This window comes from Triticum urartu, chromosome 5A, assembly GCF_056163025.1.
Source record: "Triticum urartu cultivar PI428250 chromosome 5A, HENAU_Tu73, whole genome shotgun sequence".
Taxonomy (NCBI): Eukaryota; Viridiplantae; Streptophyta; class Magnoliopsida; order Poales; family Poaceae; genus Triticum; species Triticum urartu.
The window spans coordinates 567199780-567210908 of NC_141877.1; the positions used below are offsets into that span (position 1 = coordinate 567199780).

General features: G+C 43.6%; 1 protein-coding gene across 1 annotated transcript; it reads left to right on the forward strand.

Moving 5' to 3' along the window:
- Positions 1–427: 427 nt before the first annotated feature.
- On the forward strand, positions 428–8574 carry LOC125510627 (P-loop containing nucleoside triphosphate hydrolases superfamily protein). The gene is made up of 21 exons (XM_048675859.2): positions 428–717; positions 896–1051; positions 1131–1214; positions 1315–1434; positions 1528–1641; positions 1763–1855; positions 2418–2507; positions 2652–2722; positions 2855–2929; positions 3036–3123; positions 3220–3278; positions 3371–3434; positions 3505–3570; positions 3785–3919; positions 4031–4135; positions 4259–4494; positions 4592–4661; positions 4782–4835; positions 4991–5050; positions 5241–5320; positions 6280–8574. The coding sequence occupies exons 1-21, from the start codon at positions 625–627 to the stop codon at positions 8210–8212; spliced, it is 3846 nt and encodes a 1281-aa protein (XP_048531816.2). The 5' UTR covers positions 428–624; the 3' UTR covers positions 8213–8574.
- Positions 8575–11129: the final 2555 nt, after the last annotated feature.

Here is an 11129-nt window from a genome sequence, read left to right on the forward strand (position 1 = left end):
ATTGTGTTAAGGGAAAAACAAAGGATTTTTTCCAAAAGGTTTGAGTGGATGCTAGAATTCCTGTGAAATGTAGTACAAATGAACCCTTAGAAAAAAATCCTACAGGATTCAATCCTACGAATCAAACGATCAACGTAGAAAAAATTCCTAAGGATTCTAATCCTTCAAAGATCTTATGAAAATCCTTTGAATCAAAGAGACCCTGAAGTTGTGGAGCTCAAAATTTATAGTATTCCTCTAGAAGAAGCTCGAAATTACTTCTATACTGATTAACTGATGTGTGTGCAAAAAGAAAAAAACTGATTAACCGATGAAACAACCAGTGTTTGGTACACTTCTGCGGGGGTGAATTGGTGAGCTGGACAGGGCCCACCCGCAGCAAATTGCTTCTATTATGGTGGCCGCCTCCTCTCCTCTCCCTGGCCAGATCCCAAATTTGAAATCGCCCAACGTCTCCAGACTCCTCCTCTCCGCTCCCCATTTCAAAACCTCCAATCTCGTCCTCTCCCCACCCCCACCCACCGCCGCCGGCCCGCCGCGCCGCCGCTCTGCCCAGATCCCGCCCGCCGCAAGCCCATCCCTGCCTCCGTCGCAGCCGCAGCGGTACCCGCAGCCGCAGCCGCGATGCTGTCGGACGGTGGCGACGACGACAGCTCCGCCCCCGCGCGGTTCGAGCTGCAGGAGGACCCCTCCTTCTGGAAGGACAACAACGTGCAGGTAGCGATTCTTCTCGCCCCCCTCGCCGGGAGCTCCCGCGCCTCCGCCTCCTCGATTCTCCCCTCGCAGCGGCGTCCCGATCTAGTTTCGCCCGCGGCCGCGCGCTGCGCCGTTGGAGCATTTCGTCGAGCACCTAGGTTCGTCAGGTCCGGTCCGCGCTAACCGCTCCGCCCCGCAGGTCGTGATTCGTGTCCGGCCGCTCAGCAGCAGCGAGATATCGGTGCAGGGGGACAAGAGGTGCGTCAGGCAGGACAGCGGCCAGAGCATCACCTGGACCTGCCACCCGGAGTCCCGGTTCACCTTTGATCTAGTCGCCGATGAGCACATCACGCAGGTATACTCCTTGTTCCTGTTCGCCCGTTCCTTTACTTGTTCCGCAGATGTGTAAATACTCTTGTGCTTGTGCTGTATAGGAGAGTCTTTTCAAGGTTGCTGGGGTGCCCATGGTGGAGAACTGCATGGCTGGCTATAACAGCTGCATGTTTGCCTATGGGCAGGTGAGCTACAGCCTCCACCTCCACCTGCTGTTGCAGTGTGCTTACTCTCTTTTATTTGCACTTTGAATCATTGAGCTTACAAAAGTATCCTGTTTCTTAGACCGGTAGTGGCAAGACCCACACGATGCTTGGGGACATAGAAAATGGCACACGGAGAAACAATGAGAACTGTGGTATGACGCCTCGAGTGTTTGAGCATCTCTTCCTAAGAATCCAGAAGGCAAGCTCTGATGATATGTTGATTCTGATGCCTAATTTTGTGCTGTAGATGGTGTACTGTTTCTGAGGTAAACTTTTCAATTGCTGTTTGCAGGAAAAGGAAATACGAAGAGATGAAAAGCTCAGTTTTACTTGCAAGTGCTCATTCCTGGAGATATATAATGAGCAGATTCTGGATTTGCTCAATCCAAATGCAACAAACTTACAGGTAATTCACCGAAATCTAGTGTCTGCGTATACCTATTTGGTGGTTGCATCTTTGTCGTGACACTGTTGGGAAAAGTTTACAAAGTTTGCATCTAACTTACAGCTATGCTTTTCTTTTACAGTTAAGGGAGGATGCGAAAAGGGGTATGCATGTTGAGAATCTGACTGAACATGAGGTTTCTAATGCCCGAGAAGCACTGCAACAACTTATCGAGGTCAGTGTCCCAAAAACAGCGTAGTAGGCCTGATTTTGGCAGTACCTGTGTTGATGATTGCAGAATGATTAATATAACATGCCTACATCAATTTTGCTCAAGGTTCTTCGCACAAACAGTCAAATACACACATATAAACTAAGTGTATAAATATAAACATGCTTTTTCAATCTCCAATTCCTTGTCTCCTTGACTTCTCTTTTGATCGTTTTAGCAACTGTCACTGACAATTACAGCCACTTACTTTTCAAAACTATATACTTAAACATTACACAATACAGTTTTCTTTTGATGCAGTATGAATAGAAATCCGTAAATATGAATTTTAAATAGGAAAAACAATTAGCATATTATACTTTACTGACAAGATGGAGTGACTGAACTATTTAGAAAATGGACTGCAGTTAAGCTGATCAGATCCATCATTTTCGCATGGCATGGTACACTAGTTTTTCCTTTATCTCTAGGGATTGCAGCAAGTTTTTCCCTCCCTTTATTAGTCACATTATTATCTGTGTTAGTTTCACTAAATCACTAGCTAAATTCTGCATTTTCTCTTCAGGGGGCAGCAAACAGAAAGGTGGCATCTACCAATATGAACCGAGCAAGTAGCCGTTCTCATAGTGTATTCACTTGTCTTATAGAGAGCAAGGTATAGTTTTTGTGTAATAGGAAGCAAAACATTCTTGCCTTAACTTTCAAAGATATTGCTAGACCAGCATATATTTGTCCCTACCTTAATGCATGCATATGTATTGATGCACTTAATCTTCTAACTGAACTATCAACCTTACAGTGGGAATCTCAAGGTATCAAGCATCATCGATTTTCTCATCTTAACCTTGTTGACCTTGCTGGCTCAGAGAGGTAAGTTCCACATGTAACCTTGCTTTTTTTGTTACGTATGATCTTGTATTTCAGAGCCACCACAAATATACTTGTTATGCTTCTCAAGTCTCCTATTCTTGCAACTGAACGTGGATGATGTGTGATGTGCAGGCAAAAGAGTTCAGGTGCAGAAGGGGAACGCTTGAAGGAAGCTTCGAACATCAACAAGTCACTCTCAACCTTAGGGTTAGTTGTGGAGCCTCAATTCTTTACCTCAGATAATACTAAACTGTTCATAGCTTGACTTGATTCAGTTTAATCATTTCACTGTTTCCCTATGGGATTGTTACAGACATGTTATTACCAGCCTTATTGCTGTGTCAAACAAAAAGTCACAGCATGTTCCCTACCGAGATTCAAAATTGACATTTCTGCTGCAGGTAATATGCACAGCTGAAGTGGTAGATTTCTCACGTTATGTTTTTGACATCTCTGATGTTAACTTTGTTTATTTATACCATTTCATCTCTTTCCAGGACTCACTTGGAGGTAACTCCAAGACCACTATAATTGCAAATATAAGCCCATCTAGCTGGTAGACTTCTAAACACGATTTCTTTTTCCTTTTCTGCAAAAGGCTTGCTATAGTTACATGCATCTTACTGATATTTTAATTTGTATTTCTAGCTGTGCAGCTGAGACATTGAGCACATTAAAATTCGCGCAACGGGCTAAGCACATACGGAATAATGTATGTCATGAACATGTCTTATTGACTTGTTTTTAATATGCAAAACAATAACTAATTGTTGTTTTTGTAGGCTATTATAAATGAGGATGCCTCTGGTGATGTGCTGAGCATGCGTTTAGAGATCCAACATCTCAAGGTATAGATGATGAATTTCAATTTCGGTTTAATGAAAAATATTCTGTGCACTGGATTGCAATAAGTTCCAGGTTAACATGTTTCTTCTAATTATGGTCCTTTGTGCTATGATTGACGTTTGTTGTTAATTAACAGTGGCCTGTGCCTGATATTTTTTGTTGCAGAGCGTTAATATGTTTTGTTGTACACAATCTAATGCTTTGCTATTACCACAGAAAGAGCTTAGTCGCCTGCAAGGACAATCTGGATTTACTAACAATGGATTTGTCTGCGAGTCCCCTAGCGCATTCAAATGGGATCAAGCTAATGGCACATTCAGTCCACTTATGTTTGATAAGAGAGCTACACAGGTATTCATATACTGTTTTGTCTATATCGAACATTATCCATGTACTGGTTCTGTTTGTTGAACTTATGTTTTTAACCGTATGCTTACTTTCTCTTTCTCGTGTTGTGTTCAGAGGAGAGATTATGATATTACACTTGCCGCTGCATTTAGGAGGGAGCAGGAAAAAGAAGCAAAGCTAAAGGCAGCAATTGCTGCAAAGCAGATTGCCGAAGAGCTGGTATGCATCTCTCTTCACTACATTAGATTTTGTAGATACTCTAGAACACTTTGTCACTAAAAAAGCAAATATATGCCAGTATAGTATTTTTTTTCTTAATGTCAATTTGTTGTTGCACCACAGGCGACTCAAAGATCAGAAGAGGTGAGAAGTTTCAGGATGAGGCTTCGCTTTCGTGAAGATCGAATCAAGAGATTGGAGCAAGTTGCATCGGGGAAGTTATCCGCTGAAACACATCTCTTGCAAGAAAAGGAAGACCTCATGAAGGAAATTGAAGCTCTACGGAACCAACTAGAACGAAATCCAGAAATTACAAGATTTGCTATGGAAAATCTACAACTGAAGGAGGAGATTCGAAGGTTAGCTTCGGTATCCAATCACTTCAGTTGCCCCCCTTTTCTACTGCCTACACTAATATAGTTGGTAGCTTGATGCCTTTTTTTTTTGAACTTGTAGGTTGCAGTCATTTGTTGATGAAGGAGAATTGGAAAGAATGCATCAGCAGATAAATGTTTTAGAACATCAGGTATCCACTTTTGTGAAGGGGAATTTTTCAGTGATAAAATTTTTTTGTACTAAAATGAACTTTTTTTTACTCTTATAATTTTCTTAACATCCTGAACTTACTTAGTTTGTTTTCCTTTAGCTCCTAGAAGCACTTGACTGGAAACTTATGAATGAGAAGGATCCTGTTAACAAGGTATGCTATATAATTTGTAGACTTCACTCCTGTTTAGTGAAAATATATGCAAAACTTTTGAATTTTCTTTAGCTAGCTGTTACAAATACTTGCATGGCATTATATCTCTTTACCTACCATTTTGCTTAGACGATATCCCATAATGACTTCTACAGGACCTCTCACTATTTGGGGAGGAAGCTGGTGATGAGAAAAACGAGTTTCTTCTTGTGCAGGTTGGTATTGTAGAACTATATTTGGCATATCGTCTGATGATATCTTCACAGATCTTTTAAAACAACCTGTAAATTAATCATAAGTGTACATTGTTGATCAACTCCGATACGGAGGAGGTAGCTGACTTAATAAGTATCCTATTCTGATTCATTTTTTTCTGTAACATCAGTTTGTAATGTTGTTATACAGGCTATCCAAAATGAGAGAGAAATCGAGTCACTACGTAAAAATTTGAGCGTCTGTCTTCAAGCAAAAGAGAAACTCGAGAGGTATATCACTATTTCTTGTCTGTGTATTCTGTTATTGCATGCTATGGTTGTGTGGTATGATGAGAAAGGAATATCACTATTTCTTGTCTGTGTATTCTGTTATTGCATGCTATGGTTGTGTGGTATGATGAGAAAGGAATATTAATGTCATCAGCTTTTGCAATCATAATTAGTTCCTTAAATTTACAGTATTTACTTCAGGCCCCATGGTAACACAACTCTCACATATGTAAAACCCTTGGTGCCCCACAAACAAGATTAGAGGTGTATAGTATCTAGAAGTAAAAAAACACTTTTTTGTTAGTGTTTCAAGTCACTGTAACTGAAGAAATTGTTGTGCTGTTTTTGCGCGCTACATTTCAAGACCTACCATTTGGTTCTTGGTGTTCTTGTTGTTGTTGTTTTTTATTCTCCTTAGGAACGAAGCCTATAATAGTTGGTGGGAGGTCACCCAGGTTTGAGTTCCCCTCAACCTGAATCTGGGTGCTTATCTCTCTATCACTGAAAAGTTTCTTAGTTCCTTCCAGGCAATCTAGTATTTTTTTCTGCTTGGTAGTACTGTGCATATCGAATGGATAATATGCTTAGAATAGTTGGTGGGAGGTCACCCAGGTTTTGAGATATCAATTATTTAGTGGTTGGAGTTAATGATGCATTTGTGCAAGTTCAAGAAAAGGTGTGCTTCTCAGAAGGGGTGATGGCTAGCGTAGGTGTAGATCAACCACAACAACTCATCTGTGCTGCATTTTGTTTGATTTACTTGCATATGATATCCCAAGAATTATAAAAAGGCCCTAAAGAGTATGGCAAGTCATTTGTAAATCATCTTGGTTTGCAAGCTTCACTGATGGTTTTCACTGCATACTACTCTTTTGTGTGTCCGGAATTATGTTCCTTTTTTTTGCTTTGTCTTGTCCAGAGATTTATGTGGTTCATTTCTCACATTGGATGTTGTGCAGGCGTGTTGATGATTTGACTGTGGAGTTGGAGGTAGCGAAGAAATGCGACCATGAGAACAAAGAATTTAAGGCTGCACAGCACCAGGAACAGTCCGTCTTGCTTGATGCTCAGACAGAACTTAAGACATTGGTAGATGCAATAGCAACTGCAAGTCAAAGAGAAGCAGAAGCTCATGAAACTGCAATTGGGTTGGCCAAAGAGAATGAGAAATTGAGAACAGAGCTTACGACCCTGATCGAGGATAACAAGAGACTGGTTGATCTCTATGAACAGGCTATTGTCAACATTGAGGTGAAACAACATGGAAATTATCCTTCCATTCCTCAAACTGAAGATTCGAATGAGCAGCAGAGCAGCCATCCTTCTAATGGAGGGAATAGCCTGCTGGATGACCAACCAGAGGGTGCATATGGTTCACGTAGTGATGCTGTAGAAGAGCCTATGATAGTGGATGAAAACTGCAGCCACAAGGATGACCCTTCGAGATCTGAATTTTCAGAACTGCAGCTTCAACTGGAAGAGATGCATGAAGAAAATGATAAACTTATGAGTTTGTATGAGAAAGCTATGCAAGAAAGGGATGAATTTAAAAGGAAATTTTCTGAGCAAAGCAATCATGAAACCACAGAAGACGTTCAGTTCAGAGATGCTGAAATGGATGAAGCAATGGATACCATGCAAAGCAATCCTGAAACTACAGAAGACATTCAGTTCAGAGATGCTGAAATGGATAGTATGCTAAGCAATCTTGAAAGTTCAGAAGACATTCAGTTCAGAGATGCTGAAACCGATGCTGAGGGTTTCCAAGGAGAGCATGTACATGACTCTCCAATTGTAGCTTTCAAAGAAGCGATGCAGCTTGTCCGTGTCAAGCTGGAGCATGTCCAAGACAAGCTTGTGACTGCCCAGGATGCAGTGCAATATTTCAAGCTACTTGAAATGGCTAGCACCAAGGCAGAAGAACTTTCATCAAGCATTCAGCTCTGCTGTCTAGATGTCCAGAAAGAGCAGGAAGACATCAACGCCCTCAAGTCCGCACTGTCAATATCACACGAGAGAGAAAACGCTTTGGAAGGCAAGTTTTTCTCGCCTGTGGCATCATGCCGGGACTTGCATTTGAAAACCGAAGCCCTTGCCGGGTCCAAGTTTGGCGTCAATGTTCAATCAATGAATAAAAAGATGGAGCAGTTGAGTAGGTTGAGAACTCGCAAAACCGAGATTTCCGCTGCACGTGCAGAGGCACGCAGGTCTGAAACCGAGCTGAGAAACAAAATCGATGGCCTTAAACAGAAATACCGTTCCTTCGAGGCCCAAAGGAAGGAGACAGAAAGGGTTCTCTTCGCCATCGACAACCTGGAGTGCCCCGCGACTCCGTTGCAGAAGCCCATGAATTTCGGCAAGGCGTCGGAGCTGCTGAAGTCCGAGGAGGAGAGGACAAAGCTCTTGTCTGAACTGAAGAAGTTCCGCGAGCAGCTTAGCGTGGTGCAGAAGGAGATCAAGAGCATGAGGAACTGCGACGACATCGACGGTGAGATGTCGCGCCTTGAATCGGAGATGGAGGGCTGCTTCCTCTCCCTGCTGGAAGCCGACACCGAGAAGTTTGTGCGGGATCACACCTTGGCCGAAGTCTGGGAGGTTCAGCAGAAGGACTTGCCGAGCCTACTGGTCGACTACCAGGACAGCGTTTTCCATGTGAAGCTGGAGGAGGAGCAGATCAGGGTGTGCGAGGCGTCGTTGCAGCACCAGACGACGTCCCTGGACGAGATGAACTCGAAGCTGAGCCAGGCGATGCGGGACCTCGGCGAGCTTCTGGTTGCCAGAGGTTTGGACGCCTCCACGCCGCACGTCTCCGACAAGGTGAAGGGGGACCTCGACGCCATCGAGGCCCATGTCGCCGAGGCCAGGCAGCTCTTGCTCGTCGACAACCAATAAGATTTGCTGCGAACCAAAGCAAACCGGTTCTCGCCATTGACAGACAGGCTGGTCTGTCTCCGCCTTCATTTTGTACAAATTCTTTGTAACGGAACGTTGGTTCTCTCGGGTGCTGTTATCTGTGATTCGATTCTGTAGTTTGGATGGATGGGTGGATGTAGGTCCTGAAGTGGACTGTAATAACTGTTCTGCGCGGCCTCTTGTTCTGTTCTCTGGTGGTCTGGCATCGAAGCTTCTTCCAGAAGGCCGTTGCTAAGCTATGCAACTATAGATTCACCTCCTTCTGGTATGCACTTGGCCGTGCAAGACAGCAATGATTGGACAATGTCGATTTCAAGAGGGCTTGACTATTTTGTTGTTTATCATAATCTGTGGCAGCGAGCGTGGTTGCGTGTGTACGTGAAGAAAAGAATGCCGGTGTTTCAGTTCATCGCAGGAGGTTGCAGGCCGAGAAACTTGCTTTCCATTATTGTACTACTACATTTGGTGTTAACTTGGGCTGTGTCGTGGCGGTTGAGAAATGTGTTCTGCAGGTCCTTGAGGGCATTAGGGCAGGTACAACGGTGTCCAGTCAGCTGTCTGGAAGGGGTGACAACTAGGATTTTAGATGATGTGGAGGAGAGAGAACAAAGAAAGAGAAACAACCCGTCTGTAGAATAACCAACGATCTGCAGCCCTTAAAATCCGGTGGATACAGATGGCCTTCTACCGTTGTATGGGGTGCCGTCTGCAAAGTTGTTTGTAACTGCCTCCTTTGTCCCTGGATTAGTCTTCCACTCATCAATATTTGAGAGTGCTATAGACAGTAAAATAGACGGTCTAATGTATAGGGTGTCTTAATCTCTGTCTATACGTGATGTGGAGCATCGTTACAGACAACGAGTTGTCTGAACTAATGTACATGCCCTCATGCTCCATGCTGCCGCCCGGTTCGGTTGTTTGGATTGCTTCTGGAAGCTCCTTGAGCTATTTTTGTCTCTTCAGGGTTGCTTCTTTGCCTCTTTGTGTCCACTTGTTTGGTTGGACTGCTCGGCTCGCCTATTTGGTCGTTGTTTTCCTGAAATCTACTTTGCCTCTTGGCTCCACTGATCGGTCAGCTGCTCCTCCATGAATCCAAAATAACATAAAACAATCTCTCTCCACTCGTCATCACCATTTTATAAGAGCGGCTAATAATGATATCAATCGACCATCACCATCATCCGACCTCCCTTATCAATCACACGTAAGACGCGTACCAACGACCGAGGCTGCCTGCCTCGTCGACATCCACACCCCCCGTGTCCGTGCGCCCTCCTATCTCTCCTACTCGGCCAAAACAGACACGGGTGCTCAGCCGAAAAGCGCCGTCGGATGGAAAATCTCCCGGAACTCCGCTCCACAGCCCACACGGACACACCCGCGTGCGTGTGCGTGCGTGCTGCACCGGGAGCCCGACACGCCGTCACGGCCGTTCCCGTCGACCTCTCTCCGTCTTATCGCATCACACAGCAAAGGTGTGGCGCAGCCGGTCGACCCCGACCGCCGTCGCGGTCTCGCACCCTTTTCGCGCGGTTGCGTCCCGGCATTCCTTCTTTTCTGGCAGCGAGTCAGCCACACCAATAAACACCAGGGAATAACGTTTCAAACGGATTAAAAAAAACAGTATGCTCAAAAAAAGTACGGATTATAACCTTTCATAAAAAAGCAGTATCCTAAAAAAACAGTAGGGATTATAACCTTTTCAAAACAAAAAACAGTATCCTTAAAAAAAGAGTAGGGATTAACCTTTCAAAAAAAAACTGTAGGGAATTAGCTTCTTTTTCATTGTTGTACATTCAATTTAGTAATCAGCCTGCTTGCGTCGCGGCAGTTCCAAGTGTTTTCTGTAGCTCCATGCTGCCGCCCGGTCGTTCAGATTGCTTCTGGAAGCGGTTGAGCTATTTTTGTCTCTATGGGGTTGCTTCTTTGCCTCTTTGTTCCACTTGTTTGGTTAGACTGCTCGGTTTTTTTAGCAAAAGAGGGTTTCTCTTCGATTTCATTAAGAGAAACCATGCAAACCAGTACCAGTTCAATTCAAAGCGAAAGAAAAGAAAATAAAGCTAAGAGCGACAAAATTACTACTACCAGGTTTTTAGACAAGTAGACTTCTAAGCAACCCTCCCCATGCAGGGGGCACGCATTTTTACATTGGATTGACACCAAAAGCAACATCTAAAATGCAATGTCTCGCACAAATCGCCTGCCTAGGAGACGAGCAGATCTTCAGCAGCCTCAGGACTCCAGGTCTCCACCCCTGCGATGCACGATACACTTCACTTGCTACCTGTTCGCTTAGCCGTACCCCAACATCAGCATTTTTTTTCTTGGATGGTTTTATTTGCAAAACAGACCAGTCCGAGATCCATTTGCACATCAGAACAATAACATTCATCGGATCACATATTTTTTTCCTCTCAAAGGTCACATCATTCATGCATTTTCAAATTGCCTAAAAAAGGCCAGACATGCCAACAAGGACCATTTTTTTTTATCATATTTAGGGAACATTTTCAACCATCTATTAAAACAATCGTGTAGAGTAGCAAGCACAAAGTTAAGATCAAAAGCACACTTCAACAAATTCCAAATGAGCCTAGCTATCGAACAGGAAAAGAATAAATGGTCTATGGATTCATTCTAGCCACAAAACACACAATTTTTGCCTCCTTTACATCCCCTCTTCAGCAGGTTATCTCTAGTAGTAATACCTTTTTTTATTAAGAAGCCACAAGAAGAATTTGATCTTAGCACTTAGCAGGTACTTTGACTTTTCCATAGGAATTTGTGTGGAAAGCCTCTATCTCTTTTGATCAAATGCAAATATAAAGATTTCACTATGAATTTCTTATCAGGGGTCAACATCCGCATGGGTATATCTCCCCCCCATACATCCTAA

What these genes read in the sequence shown, in the direction of transcription:
- LOC125510627 (XM_048675859.2), top strand. Translation starts at nt 625, where the DNA reads ATGCTGTCGGACGGTGGCGACGACGACAGCTCCGCCCCCGCGCGGTTC. An exon ending in AATTGACATTTCTGCTGCAG is followed by an intron (nt 3,124 to 3,219) that starts GTAATATGCACA and finishes ATCTCTTTCCAG; the next exon opens with GACTCACTTGGAGGTAACTC. An exon ending in CTGAAGGAGGAGATTCGAAG is followed by an intron (nt 4,495 to 4,591) that starts GTTAGCTTCGGT and finishes TTGAACTTGTAG; the next exon opens with GTTGCAGTCATTTGTTGATG.